Below are 27054 nucleotides of genomic sequence, written 5' to 3'. Positions count from 1 at the left end.
AATTGTGTAAACCGGACGCCGAAATATTTTCCAGAAATAACGAAAGCCAGACAGCCACCGGAGATCTTTGTTTCATGGGTGTATGTATTATCGCTTCGTCTCGTGCATAGTATGTACACAGAACGCTCGCCACATCGATCGCGTGCGCTTTCCAATTGAACGCGTTTCCCCGAACAACTCGCGAGAGGAAAAAGCCGCGCAGACGCTCGAGCCAAACTACCTGGGAAATATCCATCCTTCCCAAATTTCTTACCATTGCCTCAACGAACGATCATGCTCCTGTCTATGTTTCGTCGACGCTCCCGAACGGCGCGAAAACAAAGAACAAGCTGGCGCGGCTGGTTTACGAAACACGCGCGGTTTTCGGAACATGTATACAACCCTCCAAGGTAAAATTAGAACAACCCGCGGACCTTTTTTCCGTTCGAGCGTAGAGCTATAAAATGATCTAGGTGAGGCATGGCGCGGCAATGTATTTTCGAAGGAAATTCGGCGTTCTCGCGCCACGCTCCGACGCGCAGGTATCCTCCACCTTCGTTCACTTCCGAGAGAGCAGATGTTTGCCGTGGTAGGATGGCTCACGTCGCGACGAGCGATGAAAAACGGTCATTCGCCCGTAAGCGTTTGAAAGTAAAAAAAAGGCAAGAGGGAGATGTTTCGAACATGTGAACAGTGTTTGCGAAGAAACAAATGCGATCGCGTTTCATCATGCACCTTCTTCTCTTCCTCGCGCCTAAAAATAAGCGGTTGCGTAAAATTAAGGGCGTGCTGCCTAGTTATACGTACATAAGTAAGTATGTACATACATATACACATCTAGCGCTAGTCGCCGTTACATTTCGTAGGTGCCAATTGTTTTTGGCTGGGTGCTATTCGAAATTTATCCTAGATATTTTTACTCCGCGACATGTTAGTTAGCCTGTGTCCTCCGTTCTCGCGTGACACGTCTCTGTTTCAACGATATCGCACCAATCTTTGTCGCTCCCTCTTTCGAACCCGTTCAAAGATGCCCGCCACCGTTTCCTATGCCTATTCTCGACAAGATTCCGCCCGCTTTTCGTATAAACGCGCTTATATCTCAATCGAACGGACGCACGCACGCGTGCCAAAAAGCAAGCACGAAAATACATATACAGAGTGGCGCGTTGGCCGAGTAGGAGAACGACGTCGCAGCTGACGGTTCTATTCACGTTCGATCAACGAGGGAGAATGTCTGTGGGGGTCATCTCGAGTCTAGAGGGTTTCTCGCGATCGCTCTACCCTCGACGAGCGCGGTCCTCCTCCACTGAGTCGAAAGCCAACCGGAAAAGAGCCAGGCTTTTTCAGAAACGGCACAAGGATCGTGTGCTAGAATTCGAGATCTGTCGCGAGAAATCTCGATCGCAGTTTGCGACAGAGCTAACTGCTACTAACGATGCTCTTAATAGAAAGATGCAAAAGTATTATACATATATGTATACACGATTTGGCTCGCGGACGATTAACCTGTCCACTAACCAAATCTATCTTCTAGCTATTTATAGGCCGATGTCGCTATTAATAAATACCCTATTAACGATTAACGATACAGCCTGGTATTGTTGAGAGAATTGTGATTTCCGCGATGCCCTCTATTCGAATTTCGAACGATTCGAAATTTCAACGCATCGCCTTTTTTCCCGCTCTACCGTAGAATCGCGGGAGTAGCTGAAAGAACAGTTGGGGTGATTTAAGATCTAGCTGTTAAAGGTCAGCTAGCTGATGGGCCGTACACAAAAGGGGGGGAGAGAAACGGACGGGAGTAAAAATATACAATAGTACTTATATGTATACTTGAATTTGTTGTTCCAGGGCGGACTACTGGAAGTCTCAGGGTCGTAAATTCTGTGATTTCTGCAAGTGTTGGATCGCTGACAATAAACCCAGCATCAATTTTCACGAAGGTGGTAAAAAGCACAAGGAAAATGTTAGCAAACGGCTTAAAGAGATACATAAAAATAGCGCGAAGCAAGCAAAGCAGAACAAGAAGATTCAAGATGATATCAAAAAGATGGAAAACGTAAGTTCTTTTCCTACCTTTGTAAGAAAATCAACGAGAATCGTTGGAGAAAGGCGTTACGTTGTTTCTCGATGTTTAGGCAGCTATGGCTGCTTACCTGAAAGATGTGGAAAACAACACGAGAGACATGACAGCCGATAGACTGATCAAGGAAAAATTCAATCGAACAGAGACGAAAGACGTGCGTATTTATTCTTATCTTTTTCATTTACCTTAAGCGAAATTAAGGTAAACTTGGGCTTGTTATTGTATTGCTCCTGCTGTCTCACGATAGCAGGATAGATGAGAAAAGGAAGAAAAAAAAAAGAGAACTATTCGTTGCAGACGTCGAACTTGAATCCTGTACCAATAGCCACCCCACCAGAAACCCAGCCTAGGTTCAAAGGTGAAAATCGACAGGTAAGACTAAATAAAAATGACACTTTTTCGGTATATACGTATGTAGATACAGGGAGGTATAACGAAAACTTCCAGTTTTCTCAAGAGATCGATCCATGTGATCCAATTCTATTGAGAAATGTCACGGCAACGAGCGCGACAACGACCACGCAACAAAACAGACCACCTCAGCAAAGAGGCGAGACGAAGCCACAAGGAAAAGGCAAGGTAGGCAAAGGCAAAGGAAAGGGGAAGAAAATTCTGGACGACGACCGACCGACGAAACCTTTTCGAAAACTTTGGTACGAAGCCCTCAGTCCCGAAGGATACACGTACTACTGGCACGTCGAAAGCAACGGTGCGTTCAATCTTTCTTTGAATCCACCGAATAACCAGAATAGAGTAAATAAGTCTGTTAAATATCGAACATATTCTGTGCGATACAGAATCCATTTGGGAACCACCCGAGGAGGGATATATGACGTTCGCGGAACAGCAAGAGGAAGCGAAAGAACAAGCTCTTCAAGAGGAGCTGCTGCAACAGTTGGAAGAGGAGGAAGCTGTCGCGAACGTGGATGTACTCGAGGAGAAACGAGCAAATGCCGAGAGAGAGAAGTTGAAGGAATTGAGGAAGATAAACAGTGTGCATACGTTAGAATCGGAGAACGGGAATGGGAACGAGAACCGAAACGAGAAAGCCGAAACGAAAGGAAACGAAGAGGAAACGAAGAGGCCATACAGGAGGGATTGTACTATTCCTGTTAAATCCCATCCGTACGGGCCTTGGCGAACCGTGGAAAAAACGTGAGTCCCGAAAACGGCGATACTTAGCTCCAGACGAATCTTAAAAACCTTCCGTTTCAGGGAAACGAAACCGGTGGATCTGCAGCTGCCTCAACAAAAACAAATGCAACTGCCTGTGTTCGAGAAAGCAGAACCACCACCTCCTGTGCAAAGGACCTTCAAAGAAAAGACTATTACGCAAGTTGAGACAGGAGACAGCGACGAAGACGCGAAACCGACTATGTTTAAAAAACGAAAAATTGCCAATAAGAATGTACGAAAACGATTAACCGACGACTGATTTTTCTGCGTCTGACGTGTGTATCTACGTGCGTGTACAATTCACGTGTATTTCGTCGAACGCTATCTGTTCGTATTCCGAAATTACATGGTTCGTTTAAAACGATCATTTTCTTTTCTTACAACATACAGAATGCCACGCAAAATGTGTCGCAGCCTGAACGAGATGCTTGTACTTTTTTGGTACGCTGCTGCCTCGTTTAAATTAGCATAAATTGCGTGTAAAAGATATTATTTAATAACGAACAAAGCTTCTTCGTTACGTACGTAGTATTACTGAAATGGCAAACATGTTTCCCACTGATGACGCGGCGTCGCGTTCGCCGTTTCGTAACATTCTCAAACTAGTTCAGATAGCGGTACAGTTTTTCCACTAATGTTACTCGAAGAAACGTATCGTCCCTTATCTGTCGTGTCAAGTATTCCGTTAAGTCGATCCAAGATCAATTGACGAGGCTGCCCCTTCGTTTCTGGAATAAGCACGAAGACGAACACGAAAGTACTGGCGCAAAATGAACCGAGGAGGAAGAAACATCCGTGCACACCTATCAAGTGGGTTACAGTCGGGAATAATTTCACGACTACGAACGCAACGCTCCAAACGAAACACATTGCGATCGTTATCACCAAATTCGAGATGTCCCGACTGAGTATTTCCGAAGAGACGACGTACGGACCTGGTCCTATACCTAAACCATAGGCGACCATGAAAATGGACAAAGCTACGATCGAAATCCAACTGAACCGACTAACGTCGTATCCAAGAGTTTGCAGGTAGCAAAACGCCCCGAGGACATAGTGACAGAAACCCATTCCGAAGCAGGAGGTTAAAAGCAAAGGTCTTCTACCGGCTCGTTCCATCAACGTTGTAGACATGCACGAGCCGAACACTTGAATCAAGCCCACGATTATCGACGAGCTGTTCGGCGGCAACGAACTTCCCGACATCTTGAATATCGTTTCCGTATAGCTTATCTGCAGCAGAAACAAGAAAAACCAGTCACAGAATATAACACTAGCAAATATTAGTTCGTTGTTTTCTTTACCATAAGAAATATTCCTCCAAATTGCTGACCACCGAACAGTCCCAGCGTGATGATCAATCCCTTGATCGTTGCTCGATCTCGAAACAAGTCCGACAGCCCGATCGATCTCCCCGAAACGTTTTGCTCCTTTGCTTCCGCCTGCAGTCGCGACATTTCCCTCTCCACCGTCGGCTTATATCCATCCCTCAGCCATGTCAGGGATCTAACGGTTAGTGAGGAGACCACTGACCACTGAATTATTCAGCGTTATCGTCTATCCGACAAATTCTACCCTCGCTTACCTCGCTGCATCACCCAGTCGATTGCGTCGCACCAGATACACAGGCGTTTCCGGCACGAATAGGAAGAACGCGACGTAGAACAACGGAAAGAGGAGCGCGACGATCGAGAACAACCGATACGAGACTAACGCGCCGAGAATATACCCTAAGAGGATACCGCCGTTCAATAGGAACACCATCAGGCTGCCTAGCATGCCTCGTATTCCATCGGCCGCGATCTCAGACACGTACAACGGCACCAAGAACAACGCCATTCCGCCGGATACACCCGAGAAGAAACGCGCGACGAACAGGTGCCACTGTTCCGTCGCGAATATCGTCACCAGCCAACACCCGCAAAGGGGTAAACCCATCAAGCAACCGACCATCTTACGTCCGTATCTGTTCGCTAACACGCCGACCACCAGGCTTACGCCAGCCGCCGTCAGACACGTGATTCCTGTCAGCCAGGATGCCGCTTCGTCCGTCATCGGCTCCTTCCCCACCGGAGGATTCCCATTTTGTAGTAACGGTATCGCCGGCGACTGCCAACCGATCATTAGTCCAAACGACAGCGATGAGATGTTCGCTGGCAAACAATCCCAATCGTTACTACCCTTTTCCACCCTTTCTTTTCTCTCTATGAGGAATAGGAATTCCTACTTACCGATCAGCGCTACTAGAAGCTGTCGAAGTCTTCCTGGTTCGTTGCTCACGCTTTCTGTCCTCATTTTCTCTCTTTCTTTCTTTCTTTCTTTCTCTTCTCCTTCCTTCCTCTTACTTTATTTTACTTTACTCTATCTACCTAACCTTCCCTCCTCTGTCTCCTCCCCCCTTTTCTCCTACCCCTCTTCCTTTCCGCTCCTCTCCTTTTCAAAGCGAAAGATTTCAAATTCTCCGTTCCCTCTGCCGCCACGATATTTCCCTTCTCCGTTCGTACACGCGCGTTTTCTGCCAAAGGTTCGATCCATCCTTGAATTTATACCGATCGGTAATCGTCATGTCGTTACCAAACTTCAGTACGAGCCGAATATACTACTCTTATCTTCTATCTCGCTTATTAGCTACCTTATTCTGTGTACTCGACAAACATCTGCATATTCGCGCATCACTTTATCAGCACCATCTTCGACTCTTTCCTTGCTCTTCCTCGTATCTTCCCTTTTCCACCTTCCATCCCGTTTTTCTTTACACCAGCAACATGCATCGATTATTCGGTTTCGCATTTTTAATAACATATTTATCGTAACTTCTTGTAATGAGTTTACAATACATATTCTAATTCCTGCAAATAAAATCATCTCACATGTGTCAGTTGAACATAGTGAAACGTATTCGACTATGATTTACTATGAGATCTACTTCACCGACTCTCAGTTCAGGGTTAATTTATGATTCCGCAAGAATCTGCCGGCTTCTTCAGCTTTAGATTAATTTATGCGCTCTTGTACATACGTTCATTTTTTTCTGCACAACACGCGTTGCGACAATACCACAAGTACAAACGATCGTATAATAAAATAGAGTAACTGCTCATAGGAACAAGTTTCTTCGTCATCTCGTCCGTCTACGAATCGTTTCAAACTTTTCTTTCACACTTTCGTTATGTAACGTTATTATTCCAAATTCCTTCCTTCCTTTTTTTTTTTTTTTTTTTTTTTTTAACACTTTAAATATAAACTTAGAATAAATCTGAGCAATTCAGAATAATTAAAATATCTTTCGTTTCGTTTCGTTTGAACGATAAACATTGCCGATGACGATCGTTATACGATGCTTGAACTGTACGATATAGAAACGCGCATATACAGATGCAGCTATGCGTACAGAGATGCAGCGCATACGTGTCAGAACGTGTCTTCCGTAGCTAGCTAGATAACAGCAAAACAGGTATTTAACCTAATAAAACTGTCCCTGTTTTCGAACACGTCATTTGCGAAGAAGTAGTGATACCATTTCTAAATAGATACTGTTATATTAGACGATGGAAATGAATTTATTACAATCAAAATAATCATTATTCTCTTTCTTGCTCTCTTTCTCTCTTTCTTTATCTCGCGTCAGAAACGTATTCCACCCGATGTTCTCTATGTCCTTTAACAGTGCAGCCATATTTGGATTGTACATATTGACAATGCTGATTTTCATCGAACAATTTCTTTTCATCTCGTTTCGCTTTATTCTAATAAATTGATATCCTTCGTATCGTGATGTTAACAGATAAAATATATACGTACATTAAGAAAAAGATCTTATTTAAAATTTTCTTTACGTCTTTTAAACTTTTCAACTATAGGTTTGAACTGCATTGTGACGTTATTTCTTATCTTCGAACGAATATTATTTTCTATGGCTTTTCTGTTCGTGTAATATCTCGATTGGAACAAAATACACGAATTCGAACACTTTGACAAGTTTTACGAAAGTTTACGAGAAATCATATGTAACATTTAGGCTAGGTTCCCACTTGTTGAGCATACGTATCTCATTTATAACAATAACATGTAACACGCAAAGCGTTAGGAAACGTTTCTTCGATTAATCAAATCACATATGCCATTTTTTAACGCTTTTCTTCTTTCTTCTTCACTAACAGGTATTTTACTTCTTTCTGTATCCAACGTTCTATACGCTGTAAAACATGGCATGGCATTGCAGTGGAACTACAAACCAGGAAATGATAACCAAATTAAAAGGTAAGCTAAATTCACTTCTTCATTTTACGAAATACACAATGTAATTCTGATATTTTATCGTAGAAGCAGGTATCCTGACAACAGACCGTGCAGAAGCAGCGATGCTTGCTGTAGACAGAGCAAAATATTGCCACGAAACAAATCCATATCTGGACCGGCCAAGAAGAATTGGTTATAATGTTACAATTAGCGCTCCTCACATGGTTGGTAAACACTGTACAAATTGTTTAAACAGATCGTACCTCATTTTTTTAACGCAATCGGCATTCTTATCCATAAATTACTTACATAATCTTACACATCTACCCATATGGAAATAAAGAAATAATGGATCTTTTGCAGCATGCGTATGCATTGTCTATCTTATCTGATCAGCTGTTCGACGGAGCAAAAGCTTTGGATGTTGGTTCAGGGTCTGGTTACTTGTCTGCATGTATGGCGTTTATGGTGGGTTCGCGTGGTCGTGTGATCGGTATTGATCACATTCCAGAACTAATAGAAATTTCAACGAAAAACGTAAGCAAGGATTGCCCTCACTTCATGAAGGAAGCACGTGTTAAATTTGTAGGTAAGCAAACATCAAGCTACAAACGCGTTCTTGCAATTTCTATTCACGAATAGTTGGTGTCGGGAAAAAGAGAAACAGAAAGGTATTCCTTATAAATACATGGTCTTTTTCCTACAACGTTTCAAAACTTCATGCATGTAAGAATTTGAGAATAACGTAGATATGTTGAAATAAAAAATACTCCTGATCCACCCACGTGGAGTAGGTATGTACCTTGCCACAAAGAATCGAACTGGACTGTGTCCACCAACTGCGTGACTTTGCCGTGCGTTACATAAAAGATAGACCGAAGACTAACGACAGGTCATTATAAATGCGCCTAGTGGGAGACGGCAGATTGGGATATGCTGCTGACGGCCCTTACAACGCGATTCACGTAGGAGCAGCAGCGGAAACCTTACCACAACAGGTATCACTTAGATAGGCTTAAAGATTAACGAGTACATCGAAATGTTTGTGGAAACAATTTGACCAAAGTAAAGCTAATTTTACATTCCAGTTGATAGATCAACTGGCACCTGGTGGACGGCTAATTTGTCCCGTTGTTACCATAGAAGGTTTTCAAAGGCTTCAAGATCTGCTCCAGGTGGATAAGAACGCCGATGGTACGGTTGTAAAGAAAAAACTGATGCAAGTTTCCTACGTTCCTCTTACCGATCCTGTTAGTCAATTGCTAAACGATTGTTAAGAATTTTATTAGTAATTTCAAACGTTTAAAAATGGTTTAGACAGTTTTCAGTATTGAAACGGGATCATCATCGTCGACAATGGCAATGACGGTGTGACGATGGCTATGATGTTGACGATGAACAGCGTTTAAACGAAATTAATACCTTCTTTCCCATACGTTACGTGACCTTTTTGCGCTAGTAATTTTTCTTTTTTCTTCTTACCACCAATATGTATATCGATAAAATATATTTTCCATATATAGACTAACTCGAAATGCGTACTCAATTAATACTACATTTATGCTATACTTTTAAAGAAAATCTTTTCAATTCCTTCAACAATGGAATGGATCGAATATATGTATACTCCAGACGTTATTATCTTTGCTGTACAAATAGTCAAACAAAGTAACAAGTGTTTATATTTAATAAATCATTTACAGATTAAAAATTCGAATGCGTCTATTTACTCACACACATACATCCAGAACGAAGACAAATAAATAACGTTAAAATGACAATTGTCCGATGTAATGTTGAAACGAGATAATACTTTCAATTTTAATTGCTACATGTTATTAATGGATTATTTAGTTAACATAGCTTGTGCCTAAATAAAACAGGAATGCGTTGTTTGTGAATTTTCCTTTGAAATTGCCGCCATAATGGAACAATGATATTTGTCGGATAGAACATAACCTTAACAGAAAGAAAAAAAAGAAAAGGAAAGAAGGAAATCGATGTAACGCTGAGGTCTGTCGGTACAGATAGTACTTGAACATCTAACATTCGTTGTGATTTTGTTAGAAGAAAAAGTATGTGAATTTATAACCAATCTATAGAGAATTTCGTAAGCCGTCGAAGAATACTTGTTACTAGGCCGAGAAATACGGGGCGGGGCGACTTTTGACGGAAATTCTCAGATCGGCTAAACGGAACTACATACATATTTGAACATGATAGTGGAAAGTGTTAGCGGCCGACAGAAAGTAGCTGCTGATCGTGGGTTTGTTAAAACACCGGTCAACAGAATTTCTACGCGATGTGTAAGACTAAAATTTGCAATCCAGATTAAACAGGATGCTGTGGGATCGCATGTAAAGGTAATTAAGATTGCGTCACTTTATACTTCATCGTGTTTCCTTTTTTTTCTTTCTTTTTTCCTTAGATATTTCATAGGGCATCACTGATAGAATTTATCACCGATTCATTTTTACTTTCTTCGTATTTCAATTTCTTTCTAACTAACTTCGTCACAAAATCGTGTGAACACATTCGTTTTTTTTTTTTTTTCTTAACTTATTAATTTTGAAAATAACACTATTAATAATTTTTACACAAACTCTATACCAACTGTTTATTGCGATGCATAAAAAACTACGTCTTATCTGAATTATTAGAGGTTTCAATTTTTCCTATTCACGATACCGTTGAATCTTGTGTACGCAGAATTATCGTATATTTCCCTTATGACGAAGATTATCAAGGAAAATTGATAAAATCTAATCTTTCTTACAATCACGTACAAATCATCTGGTGCGTATATGATAATATGTATACACGTTTGGTGATTTACGAGAATTGTGTAGGTTAAGTATACGCGCAGATCTCATAGCGTATGAAGAATACGATAAAATATTCCAGCGGATATCTTTCTGGCGATGTTTTCATTTCTGACTATCCAGAGTGAATTTTTCTTGATGAAAGTATACGTGATAACAGTACCGTGGTATTTTTTTTTTCATTTCGAGAGTTATCCTTTTATCGACGAGCATTAAATAGCAGTCGATCGATGGAAAATTACTCGCTCAAGCAGACATAATAAAATATACATTCATAGGTACAGGTCAGAACAGGAAAAAGAAATCGATGAACAATGAGCAGTGTTTATAGGGCTTCGTAGTAAACGAAGGGAATTTGTTGACCAATTTTCTTTGGCCAATTTCGTTAATACGAATAGGGTGGTAGGATCGCACGATGACTCGACTGAATCGTTTCAATTCGTTAATTAAATTCGCATAATCAGAATCGGTAAAATAGAAATTTTTCCGATAGGGTAAAAGTATTGAATCAATTGCATTGATATTTTGGTCGAAGAATCGAATGGTGAAAGGAGTAACCGGTTTTTTAGCAGACGGCGGGAAACAGATTACATAAAGGAAGAATAAAAAGTAAAGCGATTTGTCATGCGACCTTCGACCAGTTTCGCTTGAACTCGCAAATGTAAAAGCTGTACGCGTTAATTTTGTATGTCACACCGATTATTGATAAGCACGATACGAATGCGACGATTTAGAAGTGAACATAAAGATTCGATAATTGTGGAGACAGAGGTGAACTATCTCTAACTGAAAGCATTGTGAAAAAGTTTGTTGCAGCAGTAGCAGAGTTAACCTTTGAGTCGGTTAGTAATAAATGGGGCAACGAATGTTCGTTCTTCGTCTTCCTTTAAGCCATCGTTTATCATTGCTGTAATCGCACAGCAAGACGCTTGTGTAATATCTCTGTTAAGGGAGGAAAAAAAATATGAAAGAAGTAAAAAAAAAGGTGCATTAGAAGAGTAGCACGATTGTGCGGCGACCTTCGAGGGGGAATTCATTTCTGTGAAAAAGAGAAGTGCGCGTCCCGCTCACAGTTCAGTACGGTACCGACTGTTCCCCCGTTAACAGCGGAACGCATATTGTAAACAAAAAACTACGTTCGGTAACAAGTATTTTGTTGGATCTTCGGTATCATCTACAACACAACACGGCGGTATCAATATCACGAGGTAAACGTGTAGATTATTGAAAGTGCACCGATATCATTTATCTCAATTCCCGCGTTTATTCTCTCTCTCTCTCTCTCTCTCTCTATTCTTTCTCTCTCGCTCTTCTTCTTCTGTTACTTTTCTCCTCTCGGTCTTTACATCTTTTTCTTGCTCTTTTTCATATTCATCATCCCTATCGAGTTATTTGGACTTTTCAAGACAACAAAGTTTCAAAAATGCTCATAATTGTTACGCGACAGTCAGGATATATGTATACGAGAGTGTTGCCACCGATGGCGTGACCGAGGATGTTGTGTGTGGTGACAGGGTATGTTCATTGTTATATTTTGTCAATATAAAGAATTCGGTAATTACATACATTATCATTACACAACATTCGGGTCACAGTTTATCATTGACATGTTGCTTCATATCGAGCGACAAATTTACGAATGATGCGTTGATACTTGACACAAATCGAGAGAATGTGTGGAACGAACAGGATATCGAAAATTACAATTACACGCATAATTGATTACCGACTCTGGTCGCTTACCGATTTCTGCACAGTCGTTAAGGAAAAAAACCGTTGGATAAAGCGGTCGAACGATCAATAAATTGGGGAATTTTATTGGCAGATTTTCATTTTTGACTATAATAAATTGTCAAATAGAGGTTAAATAATTGTAAAATGTATAAGTCTGATGCGTTTTGGATTAAAAAACATTCGCAAATTTGTGTGTTCTCGCTGCTGTCGATCTTTCCGTGGCGTTCTTCGGTGTGTACCGATCGTGGAAGTCAAGTGTTTCGGTTAATTTTCAAATCGACCTCCATCGAAACAATTGTAACAATCATTCTTACAGTTGTGTTTCGTAATTGCAAATATCGTTTTGAATGGCAATTATTTTCAAGGAAACTAAACTGAACTTGATCGCGTAACACATCGTTCATTATACTTTTAATACAAGGCGGTGTATGTATTTCACGTGTGTATATCGCGTCCTTTTTTCCTTGTTCCGTTTGTTCGTCGTTTAGATAGAAAGTACATTCACACGAGCGCGTAATTTTTAAATACATTTTTACATATCGAAAGGAACCAACCACCATAAGCTTTACTAACGAGAAATCGCTGAACGAATGGCTTGAAGGAAGCGCTCGTTTCGCTCGATCGATCGATTTGCATATCAAGCGTAATCATACATCGAGTCGAACGTTCTCGATGTTTCAGAGAACTATTTTCTTTTTACACTCAGCCCGAATGCAAATATGCCAATTGGTTCGCGTTGCTATTATACGATATGTAGGAGTAAGCGTAAGAATGTGTGAAGCTTGTTCGTTTGAAATAGTCGATCGATGTGTCAAGATCATTAACACGACCTTGCTTGAACGATATTAACGATATCACGATTCCGTAGAACATTCGACGCTTATACTCGCAACTTCCATAACATTTCGTCGTATTAAATGGAAAGATAAGAAACGACAATGCCTCGTCTTAGTATTTTATTTCCAATTGATCGACACACACACACACGCGCGCGCGCGCGCACGCACACGCACAAAGTGAGTTTTGGTATTACGAAGAATTTCACAATTGGCTGGATGATTACGGTGGAAGGATGAGTGGTTATGAAAAATGCGCAACGCGTGTGACGTGGTGACCACGATGCTCGCGTCATCGCGTCGTTTATCTCTCCTTTGGAGTTTTCATTATCTGCAGAGATCGTAGCTAAAGATCGCATCCATGTACGTTATATGAAAAAATTGATCGATCGTAGGTTGCGTTTAAACGTATGTGTCGCTCTAACAGGTTAACATTTGTTAATATTTGTTTGTTGCAGTGGTTGGAATAGAAACGATCGAACTAGCGCACTCGAGAATAGCATACCGTAGGAACGATGCAAAATTGTGGCGACGACGATGGCTGTAACGAGGTCGTCTATAAGGATGTGGTCATTATAGGTATGTGGCTCGTTTACCAGTATACTACATCAATATGATTACTTCAACACGTATACGTGCGATCGTACTCCTTCATCGGCAAGCTGTTCCTGCTATGTAAGTATATTACATTGTTCCAAGCGACAATCGACAACCATACGAGCCGGTTGCAGGTAAAAACACGCGAAAACGAAAAGAGATCGTGTGACACAAAGAGGATGTTTGTTTTGTCCAGGAAACGGACCCAGCGGAATATGCCTGTCTTACATGCTCACCGGAAATTGGCCTTATTACACCGGCGAGCCGCATCCCGGAGACGAGATGTTGACGGCGCGACTACACCTAAGCACAAGGTCCGGGAAGGACGAATGTTGCGACGATACGGGCCAAGAAATGGGAAATGAAAGGGTGGAGGACCGATGGCGGCGACGGCAACCGCCGTCTTCACCTCGGGACGGCGTTAAATCGAAAGCATGCGATGGGAAGGGATTGGCTGGCAGCACGAGATGCAAACTCGAATGCCTGTCTTCTGGATTGGAGGGTAGACTCGGTGGCCGGCCGTTGGCCCTTCTCATGGATCAACTTCAACACCCCTGCGTAGACGCTGGCCTCGATGTTCCTTCGTTGCTCACGTGGAAATCCATTGAGCAGCACCCTGAGCATAAACTGATAGATCACGTTGTACTCGGCAAGGGGCCACCCGGTGGTTCGTGGCAGGTAACTGAACCAGCCAAACACTTTTCCCGATGGTTCTGGTCGATTGAAAATTTCCACGAATTTATTCTATTCTGTTAGTCGATGGATCCAAACGTGTTGACCATCAGCTTGAACCGATGGATGTCGTTGCCCGATTTAGACATAAGGCAATGGGAAATGTTGATCGTCGAGTCTGAACATCTTCGGAAAACAAATTCAACGAAGCGTGATCCGTGCCCGCGTTACACGTTCCAAGAAAGACCGAGTGCCTGTAAGACGACTAGCAGAATTTCCGTTGGCACAGTGGCTGCCTATTACAAAGACTATGTACGCAAAAAGGGGTTGAAGCAGTATTTTCGTTGGTTGGTTCGCATCGCAGTTGTTTATAGTTCGAGTTGATACCGTGACGAGTCCCGTTCTCCTTGTACTCGCTAACATCCTGAACGTTTGTTTTCCAGCGGGACCGTAGTCACCTCGGTGAGACCAACTTCCTCCTCGGATCATCAGCATCAAGATGATCATTACGGATGGATAGTGGACGGTTTCGAGAGGCAGACCGGAAAACCGTTCCGCTATCGATGCAAAAGAGCTATTCTCGCTACCGGTACGATCGATCTGTCCAACAGGTTAGGTATACCTGGCGAAAATTCCCACCCTGATTGGATAACGCACGATCTAAACGAGCTAGAATCGAGACTGGATTGTCTGATCGAGGAGCAACACGACGACGGTACACGTCATACACTACACGTTCCCCTCTCTCCCTCTTTCCTCTTCGAGCTTCTAATTTGTTTCGTTGATTTTAGTAAACGAACTGGAAGAGCGACGGCGACGAGTTCCTGATCCGGTACTTGTGATCGGTGCTGGTTTGAGCGCCGCGGATGCGATCGTGGCAGCGCGGTTTCGGGGCATTCCCGTGTTGCACGTGTTCCGGGACACGTCTAACGAGTGGAACAAATCCCCTGACGAGAAGATACGCACTGCCTACGAGAAATTGCAAGGACTTCCCAGCTCCATGTATCCTGAATATCATAAGGTGTATGAAATGATGGCCGACGGTGGTACCAATTATCCTCTGTACAGGGCGCTACCGGGTTACACGCTGCTCGGCTTCACCGACAGTGCAACTGATCTCATCTCCTCAGACATTACCCCATCCAATAAACAACGAATGGTCACTCTTTCGGCTCCGAACGGACGCGTATGCTCGTTCCACGTTTCTGCCGTGGCTATACTAATCGGTACGTGTCGGATCAATAATCAATAACTATCCTCAAGCTGATATTCTTTCTAAGGATACGTTCGTTCACAGGTTATAAGCCTGACCTGTCCTATTTGGAGGCCAACGGTATGGGACTTGGAAAATTCCCCGACAAACCCATTGACGGTAAATCCAATCCAATCGAAGTCGATGATTTTACTTATGAAGTGATTAAAGCTCCAAGAAATGGACTTTACGCGTTAGGTTCTTTGGTCGGCGATAATTTCGTACGTTACATACTAGGTGGAGCATTTGGGATTTTAGTTCACATCCTCACCACTTCCTCCTCGTCTTCTACTACCTGAAACGACACGAAATTTTCTATACGACGTCGTCGTCGTCGTCGTCGTCGTCGTCGTCATCGTCGTCATCGTCGTCGTCCTCCTTCTTCTCCCCCGCCCCCCTCGTTACTTTTTTTTCTTCTTCTATACTCTTTAGTAAAATTTATTCGATGTGGCCTGTATCTAATATACACACACTCTTGCGTAAATAGAAATGAACCAGAGCTCCTTTGATTTAATTTGCCGTTTAAATATACCAAAGCGAGGTTTTGGTTCCTCGCTTGACTAGATTGAATGTAACACAGGAGTATGTTCATACAGAACGACTTTCACCACAAGTTTCAACGAGGAAAACAATTTCTCGACTCTAAAGATAATAATAAAATTTGTACGTTTGATACCAGTATTTGGTGCATTCCATTTATTAGAATAAATATTCTTACGATACCTTGCTGTACTTCGAATCACACGTCGAACAAACAATTATTTTTTCCACGGGAGATTTTTCGATATTTCACAAATTCCTTTCCTTCTACTATATGTTCTTTAACGAATAATTCACAATCCGTAGTGTAAGATTTTTGAAAGATACGATAAATATTTGCAACATAGTCAGAATTTACGCAACACGTTTGTAAGCATTCACGCGCGCCGCACACACGCAATACAAGTAAAGGAACAAAAATCAAGGTAAACTCAAACTTTTTAAAATTGAATCTATCATGTACCAGGCGGTTACAATTATATAAATTACGTAGATGTAAAATATGTGTATCGTTCAGTCTGTAATTAAAGGTGCAATAATCCAGGAGAACTATTTATCTTGATATTTATAAAAGAAATCTCAAGATATAATGTTTCGAATATTTACACCAATATTGGAGAAAATTATAACATGCGTTCGATAAAATATTATCCCTTTATTAATGAAAATATAATACTGTTAAGTATTACATACACAAGCGTAAGTTTCACCTTCGAGTGTCGTTACTATACATATAATTATCGTTAATTCAGGCTATAAGATTTTATAACATAGAGAAATGATGTGTGAACATATTTCACTTCCTTTTCTTTCAACCACCTTCTTTTATCGAAAGCTTTCAGCTATATTTTCTCAATATAACTACGTGCTGCAGTTAATCTAAATTTAAAATGCAATTAAAAAATATTGACTCGGCTATTAACAATCCACTAATGTTACGTACAAATCTTGAAATCCGTCATATAATGATGCATGAAATGCACATTATCACGAATAAGTCAGTATCCTGGAATGATTTCGGTCGTGATACAAAGAAATCGGTACGGGCATAAAATTAAAATTCTTAGAATAGTACTTAATCGCAGCTTTTGCATAAAAACAAATTATTTACAGTGGATCCATGTATTGGAGCAATATACATAATGTAATCTTATTCGGTACATACATCGAAATAATAGCGTTCGTAATTTGAATTCATTTAATTGTACATTACTATTCCCTTATTTACTTGCAAACTGAAGTTTTCGTGAATTTCATCGAAAAATATTGCCTGCTGAAACTATACGCGGTAAATACCACCCCCCGTTCTTCAGGAATAATCGATGACAACTAATTGTGTATTAGGATGTAAACGTGTAATTAAAATGAAAGTGTCGCTTCATGTTTTAAAAACGACAAAAAGAAAACAAACTAAAATAATAGCTCCCGCAAGTACGACTATACAATATAATTTTCTGTTAGCTCTTTGATAAGAGTCTGCCTTTTTTAATTGCTTATAACCCTCCTGCACTTGTACTTGGGTCTGTTCAATGTTATAATCGATTCTGTCCAAAACGGTACCCTGATCCTGCACCATAGTTGCCAAATCCTGTTCGAGGAAAATTTCTTACTTATTTTTTCGAAATTGGAGTTTTTTTTTCTTTTGTTACAAAACATAAGCCATGAACGTGTATCTCATGAATTTTTAATATTCCTTACTTTGAATATATGTCTAAGTTCCACTATACTTTGCACTATGTTGCCAATTTGTTCTTCCCTTTCCATAGTTAATTTCATTCTATCTTCTGGATCCTCCAGTTGTAAAAGTACAGACTCTTGTCTTTGTTCGGTATTATACCAAGAATCTGAATTCGCTTCGTACGACTCCATTAGCCATGTATCCGTCGCGGTATTATTTAAGAATATCGACTGATCTTCGGTAAAAAATTGATTACTCCTCTCTTCCCTCGATTTGATCTCTGAAATTATTAAAAGGATTGCAACAATTTTTTTCATTGAATATTCATTTGTCTGAAAATAATATGAATCATACGTGTTAAATAATGATTCTGAGCTGATCTGTATCGAAGACCCAGCTCTTGTAAAGCTGTTGAAAGAGCCATTATCGCGCTTATGGCTAACTGACGTTCTGCAGGTCTGCTAGCATGCCTTACTGCAGTTTTTATGCTTTGTACTTGACGATAACCATTAGAAAATGCGCGTCCTATTTCTCGTATCAGTTGTTCCATTTGTCTCTCTTCCTGTAGACATGTTTTTAACGATTTGCTCTCTAACAATTAAGTAATCAAAATAAATCAGAAGGATTGCCCAATCTTTTGGCAGTAAGTGTACAACAAGTAATTTACTTTCAGCATAATTCAGCAATTATGTAAATGCAACGACCAACCTGTGATGTATCGTCTAATGTTGGTCTAGTTAATTGTTTAGCATGTAACTCTACTAAGCTCTCGATTTTGACACGTAATCTACTTAAAATATATTGCGTCTCCTCTAGAGCATCTGTCCATACAGGTGGTGCGTTATTTTCCAAATTAATATTTTTTAATTCGACGTTATCTGAAGTGCCAGAATCTGAAGCCACCAGTGCCATTCGGTCGGACAAATTCTGAAATCATACATTATATCGTTTAATCCTTAGATTCCCCGGAAAATAATTAACGTCGCTCAATTCTCGTCAATTACAGGTTATATATTTCATACTTGTTCGGCATATATGTGTTTGCTTTGTAAAGCATTATTCCGCATTAAAATAAACGGTTCTGTCAGATTTCGCATGGCCATTTTGATCAATTTTTCAAGTTATTCGTAAGATGATTTACAACAGCTCACTACTTGTTACACTCTCTTCTTCAGATAACAGCTCTACTCTTTCAAAGTGCTCCATCTGTCATCACGGAACGCTTGAAACAGTTGATTAACCAAAATCATTAAATTCAAATTTCGATAACTTTTCATTGTTTCGATTCAATATATTTGCTTGTAATTACGAATAAGAAAAAAAAACATCTGTTCGACGGAGGATACTTTATTTCAATCATTATTCGACCTCGTTTGTACATGCGTGTATGAATAGATGCACAGAGCATTTACTCGTGTAATACTGTTCGAAACTGCCTTAAACTATAAGCAACGAATACACGCTTATCAGTAGAGATTTGTAATTGAAAATCGGGTCGTAGGTATTTAGTAAAAATAACTGTACGTTTGTTTTGAGTACATAATAGCCTACTGTTTTATTATATTGAATCGTTTTGTCATTTATCAAAACAAAAAAAAAATCCTTACATTGTCAACAACGGATGTTTTCACCAGATCGTTTTAATGGAACCATTCAATTCTTTTCCAATTAAATATACAGATATATGTTTAACATGATACATACACTATGTCTTAGGTACACATAATTAGCTGTAACTATTATACATTATTAATATAAGTCTTAATAATAAAAATTTCTTGATGCTCTTCCAGCATTACTTTCAATATTTTTCGTTTTAATTCAAACCATCTTTATTTCCCGTAGTTTCAATAATTAGTGGCCTAGTACTGTAGAGATTTCCAATTGTTACTTGTCTTTTAATAACTTCAAGCTCTTCCAAACCTTTCATATAACACTCGTTAATTCTGTCCTTATCCTGTATTGTTTTGTTCTCTTGGAATTCATGCCGAATTTTACGCAAAGCATACATCCTATAATAAATGTAATATGTTTATATGTAATACCATTTGATACACTGAACATTAATAGCAACTGATTTAGTAATATTTTAAATAACCACAAGTACAGTTTTGGTTAACGTTAAAGTTAGAAATTAATTACGAATATATTGTAATAAATAATATATAGAATTGTAAATATTATTTCCTTCGATAATTTACACTTACCGATAAATATAAGTGTTCCATTTTTTGCTTTCCCGAATTAAATTTCGATAAAGGCTCAAAATTTTGCCTCGACTATTAGCCATTGTTTGTAATGCAACATAGATTAAGTATATCATAGATAGGTATCCTGTACATTTATCAGCATTAATTGCGAACAATTTATCCGAATTTCAATTTACGTGCGAACTATTTCTTTCATTTCATTCGAAACTATTTTTCATTTTTTCTTACCATAGTCGTAGGTAACACGCGACATTGTAAACTTTTTGAAAGTTACGTCTCTTGATAAATACCAATATGTATTGTGAATCTCCCCTTAATTATACCACGTGGTTAGATGTATGTGTGTACTGTGCGTTGTAATAAAAAACTACGAAGCAGAAGACTTTTCTTACATATGCATACAGTGCCTTCACTTTTCCTCCATTAATTCAATCAATTAGTAACGTATTTCAAAGTATCTCATATAGGTGTGTCACGATGATTCCACAATGGTTAGATTACTATCTGCAGATATATATGTTTTGTCAAACATTTGAATGCTTTCTACGAATGATGTTCAAAGTATTATTTTGTAGTTGCAGGATGTATACAAATTTTGGATATCCTAGATTTAGAATATTGTTAAATAGAACCCTTTCCACAGTTACGCAAACTGAAACTAGCAACGATATAATACTGCTTGGTCACAAATATCCCACAGATAAGTGGACAAATATTACTCAAAATATCATTTGTAAACTAGGAAAAAATTTACATATTACACCATATCATCCTTTATCTCATATTCGTCAACGTATTGTTAATTACATTTATATGCAATTTTATAATCGTATTGGGAATCCTATTTTTAGTGTGTACGATAATTTATCCCCCATAGTTACAGTAGCTCAAAATTTTGATTCTCTTCTTGTACCAAAAGATCATCCAAGCAGAAAGAAAACAGATTGTTATTACATAAATCAAGACACTTTGTTACGAGCTCATATGACAGCTCATCAGACAGAGTTGATTTCCATGGGTTTGAACAATTTCCTTGTAATAGGAGATGTTTATCGTAAAGATGAAATAGATTCTATGCATTATCCTGTTTTCCATCAAGTAGATGCTGTTAGATTATGTACAATAGATGAAGTATTTCAAAATGTGAATAATACAGATGGTTTAAGACTGTTCGAACATAGGGGTATAGAATCTAATGAAAAACAAGCTTGCCATACCTTAGAATCTGTAAAAGTAATGGAACATGAGTTGAAAAACACTTTAACAGGTTTAGCACAGACTCTTTTTGGATCAGGTAATGTTACAAAGGAGAAATATTCTAAGATGTATTTAAAACTTTAACAACATACGCAACATGAACCTTATAAAAATTCTAAAATACATTTTAGAAGTTCAATACAGGTGGACTGAACAATATTTTCCTTTCACTCATCCGTCATGGGAACTGGAAGTTTACTATAAAGATCGGTGGCTTGAAATATTGGGATGTGGTATTATACGCCAAGAGATATTACAAAGGACAGGAACAGAAGAACGTATTGGATGGGCATTTGGATTAGGTTTAGAGAGACTGGCTATGTGTTTATATGATATCACTAATATCAGATTATTTTGGAGCAAAGACACTGGTTTTTTAAATCAATTCAAAGTTGAAGATCCCAATGTGACAATAAAGTACAAGGTAAAGGAATTAGTAAAATAGCTAATATTACAGGAGAAAGATGTGTTAGTGGTTATATTTCTCTCTTACAGCCAATTAGCATTTACCCTCAGTGCAAGAATGACATAAGTTTTTGGTTGCCGGAAGATAGACACTATTCGTCAAACGATTTCTACGATTTAGTAAGAGACATCGGCGGCGATAGAATAGAACAAGTTATATTAAAAGATGAATTCACTGACCCTAAAACTAAGAGATTATCGCACTGTTATAGCATAACGTATAGAGATATGGAACGTACGTTGACAAAACGGGAAGTAAACAACGTCCACAAACAAATAGGAAATATTGCCGCTGAGAAATTACATGTAAAAGTCAGATGAAGAAATTAAGTAAATTTCAGAAATAAGCCAATTATATGTGCGTGTACTTATTGTTTAAATAAAACACCAGTGTGTATGTAAGGTTAAAAGAAAAAGTAGCATAATGAATAAGTCAAAAGCTCAAATGATTATATTATTATATTTTTCACATAAATTAATTATAAATGTACCTTTAAGTCAAATAATATTTACCTCGAAATAACTGTATGGTCTATCGTATAATGCATTTCATCAACATCACAACTAATACACCTAGATCTACATTCTTACAATTTATGCATGAATATAAAAATCGATTTCTTTTATTGTAGCATTGTACATTCACAATAAGTAAATTACATTAGATTATTGCATTACAACTGAAAATAATAAATTCTATTTAAAATATAAAAAAAAGGAATACTCTTACCAAAGAAAAACAACAGCACATAGGAATCTCTGCATTTAATTTATAAAAAGTAATGAGATTTGACATCGAATATTTCCATGTGTACACTAAATACACTAAGAAAATGTCAAGTAAACCACCATTATATGCATTCAATTAGCCAATAATTCACGGCTTATAAACTTAATACATTAAAATACTGTGAACAGTTCGCGATCGCAGGCGAAACTAAATCAAAAAGTTACATATTTCGCGAACACATTTCATAGAGAAGAATATTTTATTGTTCGTTTTAATAAATAAAAATCAACAAAATACGCATTAAAAAAGATTTGATGTTTAAAAATCATACTTACAATTATCAAAACTTCAGTATACTTCGATACAACATTTGAATTAAATAAAGGGATGTTTAAACCATTGCTTTTAGTTTTGCATTAATTAAATTCATCATTGGTTTGAATAGTTGCAGAACAGTTAGAAAAATAGCGCGGAAACTTATGAAGAAATGCAAATTTATTTACTTTATGCCGAGCAAAATCTCGAATCGTTAATTAATTTTGCAAACGTGTTTTTTATACCACTTCCTTGATACAGACCAGATTTCCAATTTTTCGTGACAAGTTACGAAAATAACTTGTGCTATACACAAAATTTAAGATAATTTGGTGTAACTAGGGGGTGAGAATTTTTTTCGCAAGAACTTCAAGATGTACAGTGGCATGCAAGAAATCAAAGTTATTAGCAATACTTTCCACAAAAAGCCAGTGGTCTTGATAAATTCGGCATCTGTATTAAAACAAGAAGGGAATCGTTAATAAATTGTTTAACAAACATATTTCTTATTTTGTTGAAATATATGTGAATTGAACATACCGAAATAGTCTTTGAGAACGACTAGAGATAATAAATAAAGCGCCAGTGAGAAAATCTCTGCAAGTATCATAATGTGATGCCATGTTCTAATCGTTAACGCTACCATAATTAATTCCGTCAAGACAAGCGCTGTGAAACTTATGGCCACTATATGAATGAATTCATCTTCAAACATTATAAGCGCGCCGTACATAATAACACCACCTGGAAAGTGATTTGAGCAGTTAATATATGTTGTTAAATAACGTACGATCAGCGAATACTTTCTAACATTTACCTTGATATATACTTATTAAAATCCACATGAAGAAGGTTTTATAAGACAACGACCGACCTTTACTAAGTTCTTTATAAAGCTCCGGATAAGTCAGTGCAATTTTTCCCGACACATCTTTGTCTAGTACCAAAGAAAACACGGGAAACATCGTATATATTGTTCCGTAGCTATAGAAAAAAAGCATTGTTATTATTTGCTGCTATCAACATGGTTAGAGAAAATAAATTGAAAAAGTTAAAAATTATTTTTTAATTTCGACGAACTAATTTGAGATCTTTCCTTACCCGACCATTAAAAATCCCTGATACAAGGATACTGATGACAAATAAAAGACCGCAGAAAACACAGCTTGCATAGTGGAAATAATTAAACCCCGGTGAATAACAAATTGACTTAAAGCAGCAGAACGTTTGTAACTTCTGCGTCCGTGAACTAACAAGAGATTAGCCAAATGACTAAACTGGGAAATAGAAAAATCTGCGGCCAAGGATGCTTGTCTTCCTTCAAGTCCTTCAAGACCTATACCTACGAAACAAGATACACCAATTTAACGATATGTAATTCATTCTAATATAAATATCAGGGGAAGAATTATTACCAGCGTCTGCTGCTTGTATCATAGATACATCATTACCGCCATCACCAACAGCTGCGGTTCTTTTACCGGTGTGTCTTTGGATAAGGCTGACAACTTCGGCTTTTTGCGTGGGTGAACATCGACAGCAAACAACAGCCGGTGAGCCGCATGCCAGTTCCAAGAATTCTTGTTCATAGTATTGCAAACACACCTCTAAAGAATCGCCACTGATAACTAAGGCACAGTCTTGCTTCTTACGAAACGTATTTAATTCCAAATGCGCGTCCGTGCGAGTTACCACTGATTTAAAAACGTGAAGACCTTGCGCCCGTGAAACTAACCGCGACGATTTTGCTATACAAGTTGCTGTTTCCAATTTGTCGCCCGTTAACATCCAAATCTGAAGATCGTACGAAAAGAGATTGCGGGCAAAGTTATTATAGGAATGCGAACGATTAAAAAACCAGAAGAAAACTCGTGTAATCGAAGTACCTTAATTCCAGCGTTCCTTAGTACCTCTAATGTAGGCCTTACTCTATCTTGCAACCTGTCTTCAACGCCGGTTACACACAACAATTCCATCTCTCTTTCCAAACTTTCGACAACAGCGGCAACCCTTGAACCGCGATCACTGACACTCATTCTTGCTGAATTATACCTAACAAAGAAAGTAATGAATTATTTTGAATCATTTGATCGCAACGCACGTTCCACAGTATGTACCTTGCTTCAAAATCGAGATACTGCTCTTCCGTTAGATTCTTTTTCGCAACGACTAACGTTCTCAGACCTTCTCGAGCCATATTACCACATTCCTCTTCGAGCCAATCATTGTACTGCACTATTCCGGACATTACCACGTCCGCTCCTTTAAGATAGAATACTATTTCAGAACTAGATTCTTCTTTCACTATTATCCCCATTCGTTTGGTCTCTGATGTGAATGGAAATATTTGTAAAATTGTGTAGTTCAAGATTTTTCCATTTGGAGCTTTCAACTGCATAAAATTTAAGTTACGCTTCACTAAAGCTAATCCCATTTCTTCCGTCCATTTAACCAATGCTACTTCATCCGGACTGGATGCCTGGTAATTACGTTTTTGTTCTGGCATGTAATAGTGCTGATCTGCTTCTGTTTGACTAAAGGAAGAATAATGGATATACACAAGCGTATACAAGTTGTAATGGCACGGCACGGGGCGGCGTGGCTAACTTCGCAAAAGTTACCTTTGAATGGAACCGGAGTCTCCTGTTTCTCCTGTTTCTCCTGTTTCCACACTTACTGTGTCCAGATTGGTCGATTTATTATTTACTTCATCGTAAACCGGCGTGACATTATGACATAATGCTAAAGCATGCACTGCATCGTATATTCTAGTACTTTCGGATCTTCTTACTTTTCCACTGTGCACAGATGCCGGTGGTTTTATTGGAGAAATTTCGGAATTAGTAGAATAACACGTTTTTAATACGGTCATGACTTCATCAAATGTTTCTTGTCCATAGGATATCATGCCTAAATGTAATTTTTTGAATACCATCTTATTCTGTGTCAATGTGCCAGTTTTGTCACTTAACAAATACGAGATACGACCAAGTTCTTCTGGGATGGTAGTGGTTCTTACGACGGTTCCGGCAATTTCTTTGTCCCTCTGTATACACCACGCGTAAAATGCTTTTCCCATATCTAAATTCACTCTTAAACTGATTGGTATTATATAAGAGAACAACAAGACGAAACGAAACATATAACGATACCATGGTCCACTGAATCCCTTCAAAGACATCATTACTAATGCCAATCCAATCACAGCACAGAACAAGACCTGGAAGATTGATATTTACTTGACAATGTTTAGAAAAATAATAATAAAGACCAAAGGAAATATTTGTTTGTAGTGGTATAACACCTTTGTCAATTGATTTATTTCTTGATCTAATAAGCCAACTTTTGATCGTGGTGCGGAATGATTCATAAGAGATCTAGTTTCCTGCCCTGTATATACTACAACACCAAGAGCCGAACCCGAAGCAATAGCTGTGTTCGCCCATAGAGTGTTATCTACTCCTAAACTCTCTTCACTGCTGTATCCATCATACTGCAAATTGTAACATAATAATTTACTATACACTACCCTGTTGTTCCGCACGTATAAGCATGAAACGTAAACTAGACATATATACGAAAATTTACCCTTGTAAATGTTCCAATAAAACTATGAATGTCTTTCTGTGGTTTCTCAACATATATGCTAGCTTTTATATCAAAGAGTTGAGAATTATTTTCCAACTTTTGTGTCGCCGGTACGGCCAAACGTAACTTCCAATCCGTTTCTCCATCTAATTGATCTGTCCTCACAAAACATGCTCCAGACTTTTCAGTTGTTCGTAATAAAACCAAATCAGCTGGTACTCTTTGACCTTTTTCCACAATTACCTTGGAGAGGAGAAAAACATACAAATGTTTGTATTTTCTTGTCTCTACTTGTACTTTCACCTCATCAAAGTATCTATTTTCTTACCAGATCACCCACTCGCAATTTAGAGCTTGGTACTAATTCTGGAGTATCAAACCCTTTCACTAATCTATGATACTTTTGTGCATTTACTTCTTTGTCTCTTTTATATCGTCTAAAGTCATCAATTGCTTCTCGACAAATTGTAACAGTTAACACAAAACATAAAGGTCCCCAATATGTATACAAATATCCTATTCGTATGTCTGGTATGAATTGAGATATGGCCATAAGCAGAAAATACAGATTTAAGAAAAATTTAAACTGTTGGAAAAGAACCTGAGAAATAAAGTGTCAAACATTAGACACTGTTACCCTATATTGCGTTATACCCTGATAATTAACAAAATATCCTTTACCATAGGCAAAAATGTGACAATATTGTATTTCTGATTTCTTATGACATTAGTAGGGAACTTTTCATGCATTGGTTGACCAATGTGAATAACTCTAGCTCTTAATTCACGTTCTCTACAACATCTCCTCCACATCCAGGTGCAACATCTAGAAGTATACAATAATGAATAAGTGCAGAAATAAAGGAGAAGATTGTTTG

General features: G+C 38.6%; 8 protein-coding genes across 15 annotated transcripts in view; 4 read left to right on the top strand and 4 right to left on the bottom strand.

Annotated features, from left to right (window-relative positions):
• Nucleotides 1–3522, top strand: part of LOC108579264 (WW domain-binding protein 4) — an 8769-nt gene extending 5247 nt beyond the window's left edge. For 2 of the 3 annotated variants that reach the window (XM_017942757.1, XM_017942756.1), the window contains exons 2-6: nt 1831–2038; nt 2118–2219; nt 2363–2774; nt 2863–3220; nt 3281–3522. In XM_017942757.1, the coding sequence (XP_017798246.1) occupies nt 1831–2038; nt 2118–2219; nt 2363–2774; nt 2863–3220; nt 3281–3500 (1300 nt within the window). In that variant the 3' untranslated portion in view covers nt 3501–3522. The remainder of the gene's footprint in view (nt 1–1830; nt 2039–2117; nt 2220–2362; nt 2775–2862; nt 3221–3280) is intronic. The other variant, XM_017942758.1, reaches the window with a different exon arrangement.
• A 307-nt stretch (nt 3523–3829) lies between these two features.
• On the bottom strand, nt 3830–5922 carry LOC108579263 (facilitated trehalose transporter Tret1-like). The gene is made up of 4 exons (XM_017942755.1): nt 5473–5922; nt 4827–5394; nt 4546–4747; nt 3830–4474 (listed from the first exon to the last, which is right to left on the bottom strand). The coding sequence occupies exons 1-4, from the start codon at nt 5534–5536 to the stop codon at nt 3839–3841; spliced, it is 1470 nt and encodes a 489-aa protein (XP_017798244.1). The 5' UTR covers nt 5537–5922; the 3' UTR covers nt 3830–3838.
• Nucleotides 5923–6612: 690 nt separating this feature from the next.
• On the top strand, nt 6613–8962 carry LOC108579200 (protein-L-isoaspartate(D-aspartate) O-methyltransferase-like). Its single transcript, XM_017942672.1, has 6 exons — nt 6613–6695; nt 7402–7501; nt 7565–7704; nt 7844–8069; nt 8393–8478; nt 8569–8962. Exons 2-6 carry the CDS (start codon nt 7447–7449, stop codon nt 8755–8757), a joined length of 696 nt encoding a protein of 231 aa, XP_017798161.1. The 5' UTR covers nt 6613–6695; nt 7402–7446; the 3' UTR covers nt 8758–8962.
• A 496-nt stretch (nt 8963–9458) lies between these two features.
• On the top strand, nt 9459–15735 carry LOC108579175 (oxidative stress-induced growth inhibitor 2-like). 5 transcript variants are annotated; one of them, XM_017942639.1, is made up of 8 exons: nt 11326–11510; nt 13331–13451; nt 13666–14147; nt 14226–14488; nt 14585–14856; nt 14933–15367; nt 15439–15513; nt 15631–15735. In XM_017942639.1, exons 2-8 carry the CDS (start codon nt 13388–13390, stop codon nt 15690–15692), a joined length of 1653 nt encoding a protein of 550 aa, XP_017798128.1. In that variant the 5' UTR covers nt 11326–11510; nt 13331–13387; the 3' UTR covers nt 15693–15735. The 5 variants fall into 5 exon arrangements, with proteins under 5 accessions (XP_017798125.1, XP_017798128.1, XP_017798124.1 ...); XM_017942636.1 differs by lacking the exon at nt 11326–11510 and adding an exon at nt 9459–9843 and having other exon boundaries at nt 15439–15735; XM_017942635.1 differs by having other exon boundaries at nt 11331–11510; nt 15439–15735.
• A 1299-nt stretch (nt 15736–17034) lies between these two features.
• Nucleotides 17035–18820, bottom strand: LOC108579212 (syntaxin-16). The gene is made up of 5 exons (XM_017942687.1): nt 18634–18820; nt 18320–18538; nt 17966–18173; nt 17632–17891; nt 17035–17521 (listed from the first exon to the last, which is right to left on the bottom strand). The coding sequence occupies exons 1-5, from the start codon at nt 18712–18714 to the stop codon at nt 17312–17314; spliced, it is 978 nt and encodes a 325-aa protein (XP_017798176.1). The 5' UTR covers nt 18715–18820; the 3' UTR covers nt 17035–17311.
• Nucleotides 18821–19357: 537 nt separating this feature from the next.
• On the bottom strand, nt 19358–20026 carry LOC108579243 (LYR motif-containing protein 4). Its single transcript, XM_017942726.1, has 2 exons — nt 19819–20026; nt 19358–19623 (listed from the first exon to the last, which is right to left on the bottom strand). Exons 1-2 carry the CDS (start codon nt 19932–19934, stop codon nt 19428–19430), a joined length of 312 nt encoding a protein of 103 aa, XP_017798215.1. The 5' UTR covers nt 19935–20026; the 3' UTR covers nt 19358–19427.
• Nucleotides 20027–20176: 150 nt separating this feature from the next.
• On the top strand, nt 20177–21864 carry LOC108579223 (probable phenylalanine--tRNA ligase, mitochondrial). The gene is made up of 4 exons (XM_017942704.1): nt 20177–20312; nt 20397–21115; nt 21210–21502; nt 21574–21864. The coding sequence occupies exons 1-4, from the start codon at nt 20299–20301 to the stop codon at nt 21862–21864; spliced, it is 1317 nt and encodes a 438-aa protein (XP_017798193.1). The 5' UTR covers nt 20177–20298.
• Nucleotides 21865–22714: 850 nt separating this feature from the next.
• LOC108579163 (probable phospholipid-transporting ATPase IIB) overlaps nt 22715–27054 on the bottom strand; it is a 4795-nt gene continuing 455 nt past the window's right edge. Inside the window, exons 2-13 of one of the 2 annotated variants that reach the window (XM_017942617.1) lie at nt 26858–27002; nt 26505–26777; nt 26177–26419; nt 25893–26081; nt 25210–25808; nt 24706–25122; nt 24475–24640; nt 24004–24382; nt 23690–23930; nt 23406–23572; nt 23129–23332; nt 22715–23041 (exon numbers count right to left, since the gene is read on the bottom strand). In XM_017942617.1, coding sequence (XP_017798106.1) covers nt 22908–23041; nt 23129–23332; nt 23406–23572; nt 23690–23930; nt 24004–24382; nt 24475–24640; nt 24706–25122; nt 25210–25808; nt 25893–26081; nt 26177–26419; nt 26505–26777; nt 26858–27002 — 3157 coding nt within the window. In that variant the 3' untranslated portion in view covers nt 22715–22907. The remainder of the gene's footprint in view (nt 23042–23128; nt 23333–23405; nt 23573–23689; nt 23931–24003; nt 24383–24474; nt 24641–24705; nt 25123–25209; nt 25809–25892; nt 26082–26176; nt 26420–26504; nt 26778–26857; nt 27003–27054) is intronic. The other variant, XM_017942618.1, reaches the window with a different exon arrangement.

This window comes from Habropoda laboriosa, unplaced genomic scaffold (genome assembly GCF_001263275.1).
Source record: "Habropoda laboriosa isolate 0110345459 unplaced genomic scaffold, ASM126327v1 scaffold64, whole genome shotgun sequence".
Classification (NCBI taxonomy): Eukaryota; Metazoa; Arthropoda; class Insecta; order Hymenoptera; family Apidae; genus Habropoda; species Habropoda laboriosa.
This window is presented reverse-complemented; position numbering and strand designations above follow the sequence as displayed.

What these genes read in the sequence shown, in the direction of transcription:
- LOC108579212 (XM_017942687.1), bottom strand. Translation starts at nt 18,714, where the DNA reads ATGGCCATGCGAAATCTGACAGAACCGTTTATTTTAATGCGGAATAAT. An exon ending in TCAGAATCATTATTTAACAC is followed by an intron (nt 17,892 to 17,965) that starts GTATGATTCATA and finishes TAATAATTTCAG; the next exon opens with AGATCAAATCGAGGGAAGAG. An exon ending in AACTTAGACATATATTCAAA is followed by an intron (nt 17,522 to 17,631) that starts GTAAGGAATATT and finishes TTCCTCGAACAG; the next exon opens with GATTTGGCAACTATGGTGCA.
- LOC108579175 (XM_017942636.1), top strand. Translation starts at nt 13,388, where the DNA reads ATGCAAAATTGTGGCGACGACGATGGCTGTAACGAGGTCGTCTATAAG. An exon ending in CGAGGAGCAACACGACGACG is followed by an intron (nt 14,857 to 14,932) that starts GTACACGTCATA and finishes CGTTGATTTTAG; the next exon opens with TAAACGAACTGGAAGAGCGA. An exon ending in TGCCGTGGCTATACTAATCG is followed by an intron (nt 15,368 to 15,438) that starts GTACGTGTCGGA and finishes GTTCGTTCACAG; the next exon opens with GTTATAAGCCTGACCTGTCC.
- LOC108579223 (XM_017942704.1), top strand. An exon ending in ACAGACTCTTTTTGGATCAG is followed by an intron (nt 21,116 to 21,209) that starts GTAATGTTACAA and finishes AATACATTTTAG; the next exon opens with AAGTTCAATACAGGTGGACT. An exon ending in ATGTGACAATAAAGTACAAG is followed by an intron (nt 21,503 to 21,573) that starts GTAAAGGAATTA and finishes TCTCTCTTACAG; the next exon opens with CCAATTAGCATTTACCCTCA.
- LOC108579243 (XM_017942726.1), bottom strand. Translation starts at nt 19,934, where the DNA reads ATGATATACTTAATCTATGTTGCATTACAAACAATGGCTAATAGTCGA. An exon ending in TGGAACACTTATATTTATCG is followed by an intron (nt 19,624 to 19,818) that starts GTAAGTGTAAAT and finishes CATTTATTATAG; the next exon opens with GATGTATGCTTTGCGTAAAA.
- LOC108579200 (XM_017942672.1), top strand. Translation starts at nt 7,447, where the DNA reads ATGGCATGGCATTGCAGTGGAACTACAAACCAGGAAATGATAACCAAA. An exon ending in CAATTAGCGCTCCTCACATG is followed by an intron (nt 7,705 to 7,843) that starts GTTGGTAAACAC and finishes GATCTTTTGCAG; the next exon opens with CATGCGTATGCATTGTCTAT. An exon ending in AGCACGTGTTAAATTTGTAG is followed by an intron (nt 8,070 to 8,392) that starts GTAAGCAAACAT and finishes AAATGCGCCTAG; the next exon opens with TGGGAGACGGCAGATTGGGA.
- LOC108579263 (XM_017942755.1), bottom strand. Translation starts at nt 5,536, where the DNA reads ATGAGGACAGAAAGCGTGAGCAACGAACCAGGAAGACTTCGACAGCTT. An exon ending in CGACTGGGTGATGCAGCGAG is followed by an intron (nt 4,748 to 4,826) that starts GTAAGCGAGGGT and finishes ACTAACCGTTAG; the next exon opens with ATCCCTGACATGGCTGAGGG. An exon ending in TTGGAGGAATATTTCTTATG is followed by an intron (nt 4,475 to 4,545) that starts GTAAAGAAAACA and finishes TTTCTGCTGCAG; the next exon opens with ATAAGCTATACGGAAACGAT.